An 18242-nucleotide genomic window follows, 5' to 3' on the forward strand; every position below is an offset into this window, starting at 1 on the left:
TGGATTAAATTGAATGAGGAAGAACTGACCTCAGGAATTCAGAATGAAGGGAGTACATTCCCACAGACTCGCAGCAACATGTCTTCCAACTGTATATTTTCTCTCATTTTCACTTTTAATATGTGTATGTGACGTGTCCCAATACTCATATTTATAATATGTATGTATGAATTCAGATCAGGTCAAAATTATAGTTAGAATGATTCAAGACAGCACATTGTGACTCTTCAGACAAAGAAAATAATTTATTGAAAGTACTAACGCCTTTTGCCTGCTTTATTAAGATGGACAAAAGCAAAAAATAGAAAATTCTCTCATAATCTTCCCTCATAATTCAAGTATGGGTTCAAGTAGAATGGCTCAGTCTTTAGAGTCTGTCACAGCAATACTCTGATGTTTCGATATGTGAGGGCAAATTAATATGGAAGATCTCTTGCATGTCAGATGGGGGAGTCCGTGGAGGGCTATTGACTCCTGAGTCACTGCCAGGATTGTATAGCACCACTCCTTTCACTGTGTATTTGGCCTCCAGTACCTGGACAGGAAGTTTTGCGGGTGGGGGCGTCGCCTCAGCCTTAAGCTTAATGTTTTTAAAACGTTGCAGACGGATCACATCCCTTTTTTCCCCTGCGCACGGCAGGAGGGTGCACACGTCCTTGCGAAATTTCGAGCTCATGCCGAAATAGATGAGCGGGTTGTAGAAGCTGGCCGACTTGGCAAAGAGACGGGTGATGATGCTGGTTGTGCTCGGCACATGGAAACCCCAGGCAGACCACATGGACACGACTGCGTACGGCGACCAGGCCATGATGAAAGCTGTGCAAATTACAATGGAAATCTGGAGAGAGGAACATGACGGCACAATAGTCAGGATTAGGAAAAGATTTGAAAAAAATTGACTGTAAAGTATACAGTAAATGAAGTGATTGCAAGGTGACCCCTCTCTAATGGCCAGCAGGGGGAGACTGTATAAGACAATTGTATGAAAGAACTCTCAGGCCATGTCCACGCAAACATCCATCCATCCATGTTCTATAGTGCTTATCCTCTCAGTTGTGACGTCGGTGAGCTGGAGCCTATTCCAGTTGACTTTGGACGAGAGGCGGGGTTACACCCAGGCCAGTCGCAGGGCACATATAAACAAGCGGCCATTCAAACGCACAATCACACCTATGAACAGTGAAGCAGCAAGACAGGCATGTTTTGGAATGTGGGAGAAAGCTCGGGTTCTTGCAGAAAACCCACACAGGCACAGGGAGAACATGTAAACTCCACAAAGGAAGGAGGTGAAATTTGAATCCCAAACCTCAGAACTTTGAGGTAAACAAATTTGTTTAAAAATGTATTTAGACTTTTGGGGGCCCCTCTTGTTTACAAGCTATTTAGTGTTGCTTCACTGAAACACATTTTTTTCCCAACATATCGACTTGTGTCTTTTGAGTAACGCGACTTTGTTTACGGCTGACATTCAGGAGTAAGATATGTTTCACATATGAATCCCAATTTCCTTGCGCAACCATTGTTTTTATGTTGGCTTTTCTCTAGATTTCCCGTCTCTTATTCTTAAAGCCTTCAGTTAAGGGGTTACAGCATCACATGGCGTTTTGGCACTTCCTCGAGTCCTTGCATTTTATTGTCGACAAAGGGTTCACAAGGTTCACTTTTCAAATCCATTCATATTCAAAAGTGCGACGTCGCACTAAAATCCATATAGGGCTACAACTAACGATTATTTTCATAATCGATGAATCTGTCAATTATTATTATTATTTTTTTTTTCGATTAATCGATAAATCGGATTAAAACATGTTTTTTAATTTCCATTCCTTTATTCAAAAATAGGACATTATTTGAAATTGACAGTGCAGAAAATGCACAAATATAAATTAATTATGATTCAGTTACTGGTTTGATCCGTAACGTCAGAAAATAGGCAAAAAATGTTGCTCATTGTTTTTCAAAGTAAAAAATGTTTGCAAATGTCTTATTTTCATGAAACACAAAGATAATCACTCTGCTTTAATATTACGATGAATATATTTATTAATATTTACTGTCAAAAATCTGAGGATTTGAACAATTTTAAGTTAAACAAACGATTAATCGATTATCAAAAATCATTACTTGATAAATTTGATAATCAATTAGTTGTTGATTAATTGATTAATCGTCGCACCTCTACATCAATGCATTTTCTATTGTGCTGAGTTGCGGGTGAGCCGGACCACAACCCAGCTGACACTGCGGACTGGTTGCCAGCCAACTGCAGAGCATGAATAACAACCATTCAAACTCACACCTCAGAACAATTTCATCAATAAACCGAAGATGTATGTATTTTTAATGTGGGAGGAAGCCTGAGTACCTGGAGAACCCATACAAGCATGGGGAGAACATACAAACTCCACTCAGGAAGGCCAGAACCTCAGAAATGTGAGGCAGACGTGCTAACCACTAGGCTAGCGTGTGGCCTAGTTACAAAAGAATACATTTGAAACACAGCATAACTTTTTTTTTTTTTTTTGGTGGGCGTGTGTGTGTGTGTGGGGGGGGGGGGGGTGTTATTGGCGTACCCTTGTGACATCTCTCTCCACCTTTCTTTGGCGGGACGTGAGGTAACCCTCGGCGGACATGGCGTTAGTGCTTTTGACAGTGTTGATGATGGAAATGTAGGAGGAGAGCATGATCATCACAGGGATGAAGAAGCAGAAGATGAGAATGGAGATGATGTAGGACTTGTGGATAGTGGAGTAATTGGCTTTGGACCAGTCCACCTCACAGGTTCCATACCCTCGATCTGCAGTGTCAGGCACGTGAATATTAATACATCAAGTCGATATTCTTTTAAGTTAATAAGTATCCTCCGTTTACAGACCTGTGTAACTGCCCCAGCCCAGCAATGGTGCAATGGACCAAAATGCTGCTCCGGTCCAGATGCAGATCAATGATATTGCAATGGTGTTCATGCTGATGCAGCAACCTACCAAAAGATTTAAAGTACTGTATTAATAATACAATGAATCATGCAACCCTACCTTCAACAAGCTGCCAATACAAATCAGAGAAATGACAAATAACAGACAGAATTCTTGCTTGGGTCCCAGTTCCACAACTTGACAATAAGCGAGCAACTAGGCCGTTTCTCATGATAACAACCTCCGCAGACACAAGAGACTTTAAAAAGAAAAGACCTCTGTTGACAAAGTACACACAGCTTTGTGTTCTTTGGAAGAAAACCACTTCTCCATGCTGAGCTCACTTTTATCGCGTGTCAATAAACCATGTGATGTACACTCAAGTTTGCAGTGCCTTTTGTTGATGTTGCTATGTGTTGCAAGGCAACAAGTACTGCAAGTTTCAAGTGACGCATGAAAATGCTTGGGGACTACAGTTGCAGAGATACACCTGAAATGTTATACCACAGATGTAACCATAGATGTGAAAAGACAGATTTGTCTTTTATGAACGACCACAAACACGCACTCACACAATTAAAACATTCTCCAGCATGAAAATAGAAACTGTCACTTTAAGGAACTTAATGTCACGTTGGCATGCGGAATCACAGGGGAAAAGTGGTGGTTCTTTCCACCACTGAAGTTGGTATTAAGGTTTTAGTAGCCCCCTCTCTCATGGAGGAACTAGTGGAATGTCAAGACTGTTCTCTGGACACGGGTGAAAAGGTTGTATACTGGGAGATCAGAATCAGACCTTTTTGGGGGTGGCATCCCTTGATATATCTGGTGACACTGATTACGGTCAAGGTGTTGATGCTCGCCAGGCCAAACAGCAATGTGAAGAAACCATCTACCTGGATTGAGGCACAAAGACGGTAGAAGAATGATTTACATTTTAGTGATGATGCGATGGTGAAAAAAGCTTATTGCTTTTTTTCTATTCCAACATACTGTGCAATCGCCAAGGTTGAGCATGATTCCTTTTTGGGATGCTTCTGATTTGTTCAGATATGGAACCGCATTTTCAAAAATATATGTGTAAGTATTTTTAGGTAAATAGCCAGACAATTACAAAAACAGTTGTTAATTGTAAAATGATAAAACAATAGAAAAGACAAACTTTGAAGAAGGAAATGAAAGCCACGTTCCAGATGCTCATCACACATCACATTATTAGTGTTAATAGTAAAGCAGGAAAACAAAAGCTGATAACAAGTAATGATGCAAACGGTGGCGCTGGAGTTATATTATATTAAGACAGTAACTTGCGGTGTATATTGTTCATCTTCTCTTTTCATATTCTTCTTCTCAAAACACCCCTTAAAAATGGTCCTTCTTTTTTTATTTCAGAGACGGCTGTTGGAACTCATAAATCCCTTTAGAGGCAATTTTTTCGCAAGTACTGTATATGACAAATTGACTGTTTTAGTGCTGTTTTTGAAGTACCTGCGCGTTTGTCTGACCAACTATTTTACTGCCAGCTCTCCATTTCTTTTCTCCGCTGTGTGCAGTTGAGCCTTTAACACCAAGTTACCAATGCAAATGCAAGAGAGGAATGATTACTGTCTAGGACTACGCAATTTTCGGCGGCACACTCACATTTTGCCTCACAATTCTGTTTATGTACTTTGATGTGCCTGCTGGACACACTACAAAACTTTAACAATGAAACACACTATCTGCTGTCTGTGTAGTTTGGGTTTAGGAATTATTATTTTTTTAACTTCTATCAGTCCACTGTTTGGAGAGACAAATGTTTGATTATCTTTTAATCCGGCTCTCCTTAAAGGGAATGATACTGCTTTGTCTGCTTCTGTCTGGCTTTGGTTGTGAGACCCCAATGCTCCCTGTTGTGCCATTTGCAGGTGACACGAAGCAGGCGAGGTCTCTTACTTGATCCCTTTCTTGATCTCTCTTAGTTGTAAATCCTATTACTGTCCGTCATCACGTTACCTTCACCCTCACACTGTGCAGATCCTACGTTTGATTTCACCTGTAGCATTAAGTCATTGAAATCTCAAGCAGTATTCAAATAGTTTTAACCCATTTGTAGGATGACAGAAATAAAGTGCAGAACGCATGCATCAGGCGGATCTTGCTACTGTTCACGTCCCATCACGCGCCTTGCTGTAATGCCGCTCACATGCCTTCGTCTTTCACCTCTTTCCTTCCTTTATTCCCGTCGCTGAACCCTGCCCTCCTCTCTTCGGGGAAACAGAGAGCGAGGCACAGCAATACACATTTTCCTCTGTCCCAGTTGAATGTCTACGGGATGAGATCACTCCAATGTCTAATTTTGCGGGTTCATGCTTCAGCATGTTCTACATACGCTACATTGATCGATCATTTGGTGGATGCACGGACACAATAATCACTTAATTGCAAGAGATATTTTAGGAATGTTATCCCACAATTATTCAGTATGTTTGATGTGTTTTGGTTGTTAACAGTTGACATTGTGATTAGAGAGTTCCCTCGTGCAAAAGCCTCCACGTTTGGTAATCTTATTACAGATTTGACCTTCAGCACACATGCATGCTGTATGCACATAATCCCACATAATTACACACACACACATTCACATGTGCAGCCAGTGCTAGTCTACTCAAAGACATATTTCTTTCATTTACTTCCTGTGTTTGGATAGGTGAAATGAAGAAAGACATAGACATCATCACTTAAGAAAGTGATTGTGTAAGGGTGCTCAACTGACTGCGGTAACAAATGACTTTTTGAATTGCCGTGATCGATTTACCTGACAGGTCCAAATCCAGGAGATTAGAAAGCCATCATCCTTGAAGATATTGAATATTTCCAAAATTCCTCGGGAGTAGCCAAACACGGAGATGCTGGCATCCGAGATGGCGAGATTTAAAGTGAGGAAATCGGTAGGTTGTAGAGAAGCCCTTTGTCGGTATAGGACAAACATCACTAGGCTGTTTCCAAACCAGGACAGCCATCCTGTTAAAGAACAAGGGGTTAGTGGAGTTGTATTGTGTAGTGGAGTCATAGATTATTCATTTGAATGCACTTTGGGTCTTTTACTGCCCTGTGATACTGACAGGAAGATCAAGTAGATATCAGAATGCAAGGTTGGATAAGAGGGCATATTGCATTTTAGTTATCATATCTTTTAAGTGCATGCTAAATTAATGATGACACAGGTGAAACTAGGCCTTTTAGAAGCAGCTCATCAAAATACTTGAATGAGTTATTGAGACAATGATCAGGAAACACTCCCTTATTATTTTAATGTTTTTTTCTTTTTCAATTTATTTAAATAACGTGTCATTACATGATTATCTTATAGATTGGTCATGATGCACATCATTTTTCCCAAGTGATTGCTTGGGAGAAATCGCATGGTGCTTCTGCCTTTTATTGAGGCGGTCAAGGTCATTTTTGGACGCAAACCAACATTACCAAATATGGTACAAATGCTTGCACAGGTCACCGGGATGAGCATCCGAGAGAATCTGTTTTATTTCAATTTAGACCACAGTTAATCCGTTGACTGTGTAAATTAGTGTGGAATTACTGAAAACCTTTTCATCTGTAGGATAATAAGTTTTGCAGTCATACTTTAAATTAATGCCTGGATGTTCTCAATAAAAAAATATATATATATCGTGGTTGTGACTAGTAAGTCATGTTTATCAGCATAAAAGTAACAGCTGACCTACCTAAGACCAGCAGGTAGATTCCAATGATAGTTTCGCCATGTTCGGACAGCGGAGGCTCTGTATGCAGGTTACTCAGGTTGTTATTCCTCCATGGAATATTGACAACCTTCATAGGAAACCCCTTCAGTGTTATTTCCATGGCACGAGTGTTGATGCCAAGGCATGTATTCTAGCTGCGCTCTCTTCTCCTTCCACCGGACACTCCTGTTATCCTCCAGTCGAGACGACCGGTCTGTTCGTTTTAAATCCAGCTTAGACATGACCACTAATACCTCAGCGCTCCCTGTCCCGACGATTGTAGAGCTAATCCTGCCTATTTGTTAACAACTAAGCAGATAGAGGTTTTGGGAAGAAATCCTCCCCGACGGTGAATAATAGTTTGGTCAATCAACAGGATTCTTTTTTGCAGCCAATATTTCAAACTTTCACTGGGCAGAGGAGGCAAGTGGAAGACATTCTGGTCATTGGCTTTATGTGCATTCAGGATGTACTTGAAGATAAATAGTTGCATTTTATGTTAAAGCTTTTCATATATTTCATATTGGACCCTAATTCAGTTTTCTTAAATATATCAGCAATTGTTATTTGTAGTGTTTCAGGCAAAAGTCGAAATAACAATCGAATAGATTTTATTGATGGAGCGATAGACTGTGGCCAAAATCTGCTGAGGTAAAGGCTCATGGTGCCCTTGAGCAAGGCACCCAAGCCCCTAGTTTTCCTGCATACCTGTATGTGTGTGGTCAGGTTCATTGTGTGGTATGCAACAAAATACACGGCAGAATTTAAAATAAATGTACAATTTAATACAATGTTGAATTTATTGCTGAGACATGACAGGGTTAAGAGTAGACCTTTGCAATCTGTTTGTGAACTGTATATGTCCTGTAATAAAGTTGGAGCCAGCAGCAAAGACAGAAAAACTAACTACATAGCTGCCAAACCTAACTTCCCATAACGTGCAGCCTACAGGTTGTTTGGATTAACTAGGAGGAGTAATATCAGTGATTAAACCCTTAAGACAACAAAGCCATGCAAGCAGCTTGCCGCTTTTTGGAGTCTTCACACAGGGACGCCATCCCGCAGCTGGCCCTGCTGTCCCTGTGCTTACACGTGACAGCGGCAAAGATCCTCTCATGTTTCTCAAGGCAGACAAGCAGCTGTTCCTTCAGCTGAACTGACACCGCCATGCAACCACACAGATGCTAAAGAAAGGCACTGGGAAAATATCTTGTCACTTGACATCATCCGAGCATGGAGGAAGTCATTAGCAGAACTGCAGAACAAAGGTCTCACACTGTGTTGTGTGGTCTGGCAATAATTTCAGCACTGTCCAAGCCATTAGTAAAAGCCTTTTTTTATATCTGGTTTCATCGAGAGATGATATCACTTCCACTTGACAAGGTTGGGATGTGTGATGACTTACGCCACACTTGCGTGGCTGCCCTTGCAATGCAATTGAGACCAGAGTGTAGTGCTCAAAGATAATCAGACTGATTCGATGAGCATCGATGATGGTGGGGTCATCTGCGAGCCCCGTCACAATCGCGATTTGTCAACTTTACATTTACTGTCAATCCAAATATTAAATGTTACGCCTAAATCTCAAATCTAAATGCTAAATATATGTTTCAATGGTAAACATATATCTGCAGCAGGGTAGCCAACTGGTTAGCACATCTGCCTCACAGTTCTGAGGACCCGGGTTCAAATCCAGCCTCGCCTGTGTGGAGTTTGCATGTTCTCCTCGTGCCTGCGTGGGTTTTCTCCCACATCCCAAAAGCATGCATTGTAGGTTAATTGAAGACTCTAAAGTGCCCGTAGGTGTGAACGTGAGTGCGAAAGGTTGTTTGTTTCTATGTGCCCTGCGATTGGCTGGCAACCAGTTCAGAGTGTACCCCGCCTCTCACCCAGTGTTAGCTGGGATAGGCGCCAGCACGCCCGAGACCCGAGTGAGGATAGACGGTGTAGAAAATGGATGGATGGATGGATATATATCTAAATAAGAATCTTAAATATAAATGTTAAATATATATATATATATATATATATTTAGCCAATGTGCAAATCCACACTGTCAAGAAACGGAAGTGCCAAAATAAAAGCTGTGTGTTTGTAGTGTCAAATAACGTATAAAAAACATCTTATACAGGCAAATGGACCCTTGAACATACAAGATCACTACCTGAAATAACAAACCAGTTAGGGAAACTTTATCTGACGATTACTTTGAGTGTTTAGTGTCGTGTTGCCCGGGTGAAAAAAAGCACCACAGCAGCAGCCACAGTTCTTTTTTCTCCCTTCATCCCCCTTGCCACTTGCTTTTTTCCAAATCCACCTGCGGGGCTGACGTCCGCTCTCTTCTGGCCGGCGAGCAAGCACTCAGAGGCGGGCGGGCCGGTGAGAAGCACTGGTCTCTGGCTGGTTCTCTTTTCTTCCCCATGCTTCCCCGGCTCCCGCACCTCGACTTCCACGTGACACTTCTTCATAAAAGTGTCACTAAACACTCAAAGTACTCGTTGAATAAATGTTTCATAACTGTTTTTTTTATTTCAGGGGAGTGATAATATAATTCCAAGGGTCAATTTCCCTCTTTAAGATTTTTTTCTTTTAATGTTGTTTTTGATGCTGCAAACACAGCTTTTATTTGGTACTTCTGTTTCTTGGCAGTGTGGATTTGCATATTTAAGGTCAGAGGACAAAGATCTTATGGGGTCAGTTAAAATTCATATTTGTGTTGTTTATATGCTATGTAAAACATGCACATCACTTCCAGCAAGTTGTCAACTATAGTTTAGCTAAAAATGAGGTTTTTATTATGCGTATTGAGCACTCCCTGAACATACCCGAAGCTCGAGACACCGAAAAGAAGAGTGGCCACTGGGTCAATGTGACGGTATGTCAAAAGCATGGCTTTTTATACAGTCATGGCTTGAAATAATGCCAACATTTTTGGGCACAACTATACGTATTATATATTCATATATGTTTCAGTGACACGGCACAAGCTTTTACATAGTATGCAGTACTGCTGCACCGTGGCGACTGTGAGATTTAGTTCTCTCACTGGGGTTTATAGGAAAAATAGTTGGCATCGCAGCTGGTTTCAGCTTCTGCCTGACTGCACCTGTGTATCCAATCCTTTCTGCTATTTCTTTCTCAAAACACGGCGGTTCGAAGTGATCAGCACAGAGTTTGGAATGCTTGCTAGGCACCCATAGCTGACAACGTTTCTTCCCCTGTTGAGTGACTTTCCCTATCCACTGGTCACGTATTCCTTTTTCACTTGGAAAGAGAAAAAAAAACTCTTACCACTGCCTGAACCATTTGTACAATCAAATGCCACACAATAAACCATCATGAAATCACTAAATCAGAGACAACAAATATACAGGAATAACAGCATGGAACAATAGCACACAACAGCGAATGAACAGGCTGTTTGACTCGTGTGACATCACATCACCGAATAGACCCGAAGACCGGAAGGCGCTAGATTCAAAAAGCAGGCGGCGGCATTCTGAATCATATTTATCGATTTAACTGCTGTATATCTGCTATATATTCACTTCGAAATGGCAGATGTGGTACGTAAAGGGGTTGTAGAATTATCAAGAAAGTTTTAAACATCTTTGTCCTTTGACCTTTAAATAAATATTTAGTTCGACTCGAAACATTTAGGTTTAGCAGTTAACATTTATATTTAGATTTATAGTTAAAATTTAGTTTTAATATTTATATTTAAATTAAAGATTTATATTTAGATATATATTTAGCATTTAAATATAGATTTAGACATTTGTGGTGTAACATTTAATATTTGGATTTAATTAGAAAGTTGACAAATGTTGTTCCCAATGTGCAGAAAAGTGACTTTTGAAAATCCACAGCAGTTTTTTAAACACTTTTTGAAGTGTGACAAAATGTTCTTATTTTTGGCGTGAGCAGCTTTATAAACAGCACCCCATGGGGGGTGGTTATCCCTTCTCATAGTCAGCCTTTCTGTCGCAAAAGAGGTAACCTGAGGGGCCCGCACCGTTCATTCTGTGTTGAAGTCACAGTGTGCACCTTGTTTCACTCTCCTGGCCGCCACAGAGCCGCTCTGCTGGCCCTCAGGATGTGGACAGGAAGGCCGCCGCTGCTGCCAGACGCCTCGTAGCTTCCGATGTCCCCTCCATCAAATCCTTTCTTTGAGCTGCTGCAGGTCGGGAGAGAGAGATGGAGCTAAGAGGAAAGTGAACCTCTGACTCAAGCTGTCACCCATCCAGCACCAAACACAAGAGCTCAGTCATCGCTCGGCCCCCGCCTTCAACCGAGAGACGCAGCGTGACAAACAAGCTCTGCACTGATCACTGTGTGCAGCACCACCGGGTCACAACCTTGTCTGAGTCCCCGGAGAAACGAACCTTCCAATTTAAATAATGTGATAAGGGCTTCATACTGGAACCTTGCTCCTGGTGCCAAATGTTAAATTGCTAGATTTATACGCTGATCCTCTTTGGTGCAGTGTTCTTTGGTGGTAGTGGGGGGGAGGGCTCAATCCATAAGGAATGGTAAAGTTGGGGTGCTGACACTGACATGTTCATACACCGCGAGAGACAGCGAGATTTCCCAGACAAGATGAGCAACCCTGAGACTTAATTTCTTCCTTATCCACTTGTTTTCCCTCTTTTTGTGGGACTGATTATTATTAACTCCTTTATTCCAATCCCTGCTGACGTCAAGATGCCATCGTGGAGCCACTCAAAGATTTCCTCGAATGCCGCGTCATGCAAGCTAGCGGATCCCACCACGAAGACCGTCGCAACCCACTGAAAAGACGGAAGACTAATTTGTCCACCAGCACCGAAGATCTACTACCCAGCTCACCCTACGCCCATATTTAAGTCCTCTCCTCCATTGACAAAAAGCTATCACTTCTCGATTTATTGCACCAGGAGATTAGGAAACTCAAAACCATCTTGGAGTTCACGCACCAGCAAGTCAAAGAGCTAAAAGAAGACAATGCCCAACTTCATTCAACCATGAAAGTGATGACAACTGAGGCTGAAGTTCTCAAGAAAGAAAACAAATAAAAACTCAAACAAGCAATGCTTGACTGACAGTCAAGAAATATGGGGGATAACCTCATCTTTTCCACCATTTCTGAGAGTACACCTGTTAATCCAGAGGCTCAAGCAAAAAACATCATGTCGACAGTGCTGAAAATCCCGAAGGAGAAACTCGCCAACATTACCTACCACCGAGTACACAGACTAGAGGACCACAAGCAGGGAATCATCCCCGTCCAATCATTGCAAAATTTGAACATTTCCAGCAGAAAGTCTTCATAAAGTCAAAAGGACGGGAACTGAAGGGTACACAGTTTGGGATGAATGACCAGTTCCCACGTGACGAGCGACGATCAACAAGCGACACAAAGTTTTGTACCCTTTAATGAAAAATTACCGGCAACAAGGAAAACACGCCTCACTGGTTGTGGACAAACTGTACCTAGACAGTCAACTGTTTCGCGATTCCTACATCACCCCTTGGCTCCTCCAATAGATGAGTATTCCTTCCAAGTTTGTGTAGGAAACCGTTTTGGCACCAGGAGCAAGGTTCCAGTATGAATATATATATATATATTTTTTTTTTTCATGACTTTGGGGTGGCTCCGGGCCCTGTATCCCACTAGAATAGTGTCGCCCCTTCCCTGATCAGATCGCCATATTCAGAATGAAAATGAGCAATATGTAGTAAGCTGACAATCTTCAACACAATGTTTACATGCAGATCATAATTAATCAATAATGTGATATGGTCACAAATCTAGACGACACAGAGCAGAAAGTGGAAGAAAACGTTTTTGTTTCTGAAAAGGAATTCTCTTTACTCCTGGGATATAAAGAGCGTTATAAAGATAAATGTTGTTACTATCGTAGTTGTAAATAGCATCTAGAAAATGACTTTAAAAAAACAATGTATTATTATTAGTAGCGGTAAGGGTGGCACGATAGACAACTGGTTAGCACATCTGCCTGTAAATGTGCGTGTGAATGGTTGTTTGTTTCTATGTGCCCTGCGATTGGATGGCGACCGGTACAGGGTGTACCCCGTCTCTCGCCCAAAGATAGGTGGGAGAGGCTCCAGCAAGCATGCCCGCGACCCTAGTGAGGATAAGCGGTACAGAAAATGGTTGGATGGATAGTAGCAGTAATCCTGGTAGTTGTCAGTTGCATCGCACCTATGAGGTATGTAGGCCTTAGTTTGGACATCCCTGCTCTAAATTGTCCATTGGCGTGACTGTGAATATTTAGTCTGTGTGTGCCTTGTGATTGGGTGCCAACCAGTACAGGGTGTACCCCGCCTCTCGCACAATCACCTGCAATCTTAGGCAGTATAGAAAATGGATGGATGGGTCCCAGTGAGGATCCATAGTTCTAATTCAGGTCTTGAGCTGAAAACATAAAATTGCCTCGTAGGATTGATAAAGTACTGTATATTTAAGTGTAGTAAATTCAAAAATACCTGAAGTATGTCTGAGAGACAGTATACAGTAAGTAGCAACTGCATGGCAGTGAAAGTGCGTGTTGCATGTTGGTGATAAGGACAGCTGCGATCGAGATTACACTGCCGCTAAGATTAAAGGTATTAGTTCAACAGAGAAAACAGCAATCAGCAAGTGCTGCACATGACTAAAGTACACTGCATGTGTTGTCAGTCCATCATCGCTCACTTTGTTGTTAAGGTACAAAAAGGCGGGACATACTAATGATAAAGATCAGGTGTTTTTTCCCCTGGATACCGAAGGTGTGCACCAACAGTGAGCCACTGTAACTTTGGGTTTAAAATGACTACTTTCTCTCTCGTTTACTCTGTCACCGTAGGGCCAGGATGTGACGTTAAAAACTCACAGTTTTCCAAATGGAAAATCACAGACATAGATACTATTATGGGTGTGTGTTAAAGGGGCAAAAACTGTGGAAGGGCAACAAAGTCTCTCTTCACACTGCGACATACAGTCGCTCGAGAGAGCAATACAGAATCTCCTTGAAAAGGTCCACACACTTTTTTTTTTTTATCCTTGTCTCCAAATGAGGCTGCTCCAACACAGACAGTGCTTGTTTCGAGCCGTCACACAGTGGCCTGTCTGTCAATTTGGGCTTGGCCCTTGTGTGATATTGGTAAGGTGTCATTGCATGCCTTTCACTGCAAGAAAATAGAACGGCACTCAATGGAGTCCAGACCCGCCACTGAGGTACAACTTGTAACAAAGGTGAAAAAAGCTGTTTGTTAGTCTATCAGTTAGTAAGCATTCAGTATGTATGATGACAGATAGGACCAAATAATTTCCTAATTCTAGGGCAGGAGAATGCTTCCATTTTTTCCCAAATAGCAAAATCCCCCCCCCCCCCCCCCCCCCCCCCCCCAAAAAAATGTGGCGCACTTTATTTTTCATTGCCTTTCTATTAGGCTACTTTCTGGACTGTTTTATCGGGGATGAGCTAAGATAGTTGAAATATACAATACATTTACGGTACATCTGCATTCTGAGGCCTATCGTATTGACAACTGGCAGAAATAGAAAATGAATTCCTCTTGCAAAAGTAAAAATCAGAATCAGAATCATCTTTATTTGCCAAGTATGTCCAAAACACACAAGGAATTTATCTCCGGTAGTTTGAGCCGCTCTAGTACAACAGACAGTCAATTTACAGAACACTTTGGAGACATAAGGACAAAAAACAATTGTGCAAAAAGATGCAGAGTCCTCTAGCACTTAGAGCAGTTCGAATGACTAATATTGCAATAGTCCGTCCAGTGCAATGACCATTGTGCAAAGGGCGCTGAGACTTCAAGGAGTGTATGCGGTTTAAAGTGACGAGTAGTGCGATAATCTGGGACAATGTTGGTTGTGCAAATGTTACAGATACTCCTCAATCAGTGTGCAAATGGGGCAGATGCTACTCTGACATGAGTGGCGCAGTATCCCTCAATTTGTTAATGATCAGGCTACTTTCTGGATCATGGAGAATGATGGAATGAAGTAGGACAGTGGAAATAGGCAGACAGGACTTTATCATTTGGATTTTGATGCGTGTGGAACGCATCAATTTAAAAAACAACAACATACAGTACCTTTATACATAGTTTTACCACTCATGGCATAAACCATAAATAAATATGCAGATAAAAAATGGAAAAACTAATCCATCCATCCATTTTCTGAGCCGCTTCTCCTCACTAGGGTCGCGGGCGTGCTGGAGCCTATCCCTACTGTCATCGGGCAGGAGGCGGGGTACACCCTGAACTGGTTGCCAGCCAATCGCACGGCACATATAAACAAACAATCATTCAGACCTATGGGCAATTTAGAGTCTTCAATTAACCTATCATGCATGTTTTTGGGATGTGGGAGGAAACTGGAGTACCCGGAGAAAACCCACGCAGGCACATGGAGAACATGCAAACTCCACACAGGCGAGGCCAGATTTCAAACCCGATCCTCAGAACTGTGAGGCAGATGTGCTAACCAGTCGTCCAACGTGGCGCTGGAAAAATTCATATATATATTTAAAACAAAAAAATCAATCTCAATTTTTAGCCACATTTGCACTTTGAATTGGTTTCAAATAAATTGGCTATACACTTGCAGTTGCGCTTTCACCCTTAGGGAAATTTTTATGATAAACACGAGTGAAAACTGCCAAGAAATGGTGAAATATTAGAGGTAATTCTATCTTCTGCACAGGGATCTGAGAGGAGTGCTGAACTAATTTCAATGGACACCCAGCAGGTCTGCAGGTGAGGATGGCAAGCGTCCAATAACAAAAACCTAGAAACCACAACTTCCTGACCCCGGCATGTTCGCAGCTCCTCAAGGAACCCAAATCTCTGAGGAATTGTGTCAGATATTGATGGTGGGCACAGTGATTGCATTTTTGTCGTTCGCTTTACAATAATGTTTCACATGGACAAGGTTTCTCCCCAAATGCCTTGCAGTTGATGCAATCAGGATATTGCACTGAACGTGATATGCGCCCTGAGAGCTCCTCAGTTCCTTTAAAGCTCCTCCTCCATGTGTGGGGCTCACAGTTCAGCCAGTGACTCAGCCTCAAGTACAAACAGCCGATTGTTTTTCACTTGCCACCAAAAGTCGAGACCACCGCCTTCACGTACAATTACTTGAAATCTGTGAGCTCGGCGCAGTCTTTCAGGCAGGCTAAGTTGCTTGAAATTGCAGGCAGGAAAGAAGCACTTTGTGTTTTTGCTCTTATCTGTGACAAAAGGGCCTATCTGTTGTCTGAAAATTACTTTGTGTGGTACATAATAATAAACCTCACTGGAGAAAGAAAAGGGAAACTGTTAAGCATGTCTCATGTGTGTAGCCCAAGAGGTGAAGGGGTTGGTTCTGGAGCCCAAAACCACATACTAACATTTATTTGGGCAGGTTTGAAGATTTCTTTTGCAGGGTGTTTACTTAAGCAGGTTACTTATGTAAGGAGGTCTAATTAAGGGTGGAAAACATACCTTTTCCCTAGAGGTCTGTACCTGGCTCTTGACACGAGGGGATATTTAACAAAAATATAGAGAGATTTCCATGCGGAAAGGGGAATTTGCCACTAAAACCTTCATCTTGCTCAGATGTGGTTCTTTTGCATGCAGCAATGTGAATATCTTTGTCGTCCCAGCTCATAACGAAAGCTTCATGAAGTTACACTATCCTCTGGATCCTCTTCTCAGACGGTCTGTTGATTGAGGAGATTAGTGTCCTTGCTCTTCTACAGCTGCGTGAGCCTGATCGCACCTTGTGACCCCTGCGTTTTTGTGATCACCGTCGCTCAAAGTAATGCGTTGTAACACAAGGCTGCCTCCGTCTGTGGTGCAAAGGATTGACCAAGCATGACACCTCCAGTCAGGTTCAAAGTCGCATTGTGCATGCATTTCGAATCCATTTAAAAATCTCTGACCCCATCAATAACACCTCAGCTGGCCGGATGTCCCAGTGGGGTCGTTGAGCTGACCCATGTGTGATGGGTGGTTAGAGCACTACTCCCTCAGTTATCAACATATACACAAAGATGGCACCCCGACTACAAGTGCTGACCCACGAGGCATGCCTGGCCTATTTAAGAAGACAACACGAAGATGCCCTTGAGACCTTTATGTGTATGTGGCCCCTTCAAGATCCCTGTTAAGCCTCAGGACAATTACTTAATGAATTCCACATAGGGCCGGAACGGTGGATTAAACATAATGCTTGTGGATACCTGTAAATTAATTAATACTATGAATGTAATTAAATGTGTTGTTAGCATTAATGCCATCCCCAAAACATGCGTTATATATATATATATATATATATATATATATATGAGTGGGCAACCAAGACAGTTGGCTCAATTAAGATTAAACTTGGAGCATCATCATGAGTTTAAAAGTTTGATTGTGATATCCTTCACAATGCAGGGGATTATTGGCACTTATACAACATTTCAAGGTAACAAATAGTGTACAATGAAATAGTTTGCACACCCACATAAAACGTAGTCGTGCGGCAAATCAAATCATGATCTCATTACTGTTGTTTTGACTGTTTTCTATTTTATTTTATTGCTACGTTCCTACCCTTACCTACGGTCACGAGCTGTGGGTCGTGACCGAAAGAACGAGATCCCGGATACAAGCGGCCGAAATGAGTTTCCTCCGCAGGGTGTTCTCCCTTAGAGATAGGGTGAGAAGCTCGGTCATCCGGGAGGATCTCAGAGTAGAGCTGCTGCTCCTCCGCATTGAGAGAAGCCAGATGAGGTGGTTCGGGCATTTGTTTAGGATGCCTCCCGGACGCCTCCCCGGTGAGGTGTTCCGGGCACATCGCACCGGGAGGAGACCCTGGGGACGACCCAGGACACGCTGGAGTGACTACGTCTCTCGGCTTGTCTGGGAGCGCCTTGGGATCCCCTCGGAAGAGCTGGATGAAGTGGCTGGGGAGAGGGAAGTCTGGGCTTCCCTGCTGAGGCTGCTGCCCCCGCGACCCGACCTCGGATAAGCGGAAGACAATGGATGGATGGATGGATGGATGCTTTATACTCATGGCCTAGAAGTGTTTTTCATACAAATATTTAGTATAATTATGAGTTAGTGTACAAATTCGAGTCACTTCACCACCGTGGGAATGGAACTCTCATAAACGGAGGACCTGATATAGACCTGACCCTGTGAGCAAATGACTCACTATACAATGCTTGATATCCATCATTAAAACATAAACCACACAAACAATGATTATATTGAGTTGGCAGGGAATGGAGACATTTAAACAAACTATTCTTTTATGTTATATGTAGAAGATGTAAGTCTGATTTCATAAGTCAGCCTGATACACCAGTGAGCACAGTATGCCAACATGTTCAGATCTGCAAAGTCCTAAGTTTGAAAACCGCCTCAGTCCTTTCAGAGGCCTAACCCTAATGCCAAGGCAGGAATGTGAGGTTTGCTTGACTCTCTTAGTACTTACCAAAACAGATATTCACTATCTCGTACATATTGACTGCAGCACATCTTGTACAAGTAGAATATGTGTGAGCTTTTAACGTATATAAAAAAGATATATCAAGATTACAAT

The 18242-nt window shown here is 42.2% G+C and overlaps 1 protein-coding gene across 1 annotated transcript; it reads right to left on the reverse strand.

Annotated features, from left to right (window-relative positions):
• Window positions 1-223: 223 nt before the first annotated feature.
• opn6a (opsin 6, group member a) lies at window positions 224-6876 on the reverse strand. The gene is made up of 6 exons (XM_061790898.1): window positions 6641-6876; window positions 5713-5918; window positions 3712-3811; window positions 2876-2980; window positions 2574-2797; window positions 224-838 (listed from the first exon to the last, which is right to left on the reverse strand). The coding sequence occupies exons 1-6, from the start codon at window positions 6777-6779 to the stop codon at window positions 368-370; spliced, it is 1245 nt and encodes a 414-aa protein (XP_061646882.1). The 5' UTR covers window positions 6780-6876; the 3' UTR covers window positions 224-367.
• Window positions 6877-18242: the final 11366 nt, after the last annotated feature.

This window comes from Phyllopteryx taeniolatus, chromosome 11 (genome assembly GCF_024500385.1).
Source record: "Phyllopteryx taeniolatus isolate TA_2022b chromosome 11, UOR_Ptae_1.2, whole genome shotgun sequence".
Classification (NCBI taxonomy): domain Eukaryota; kingdom Metazoa; phylum Chordata; class Actinopteri; order Syngnathiformes; family Syngnathidae; genus Phyllopteryx; species Phyllopteryx taeniolatus.

Coding starts and splice junctions, on each gene's coding strand:
- opn6a (XM_061790898.1), bottom strand. CDS start 6,779: ATGGAAATAACACTGAAGGGGTTTCCTATGAAGGTTGTCAATATTCCA. Junction 5,919..6,640: donor AATCTACCTGCTGGTCTTAG/GTAGGTCAGCTG, acceptor GTTCTTTAACAG/GATGGCTGTCCTGGTTTGGA. Junction 2,798..2,875: donor GGGCTGGGGCAGTTACACAG/GTCTGTAAACGG, acceptor CTGACACTGCAG/ATCGAGGGTATGGAACCTGT.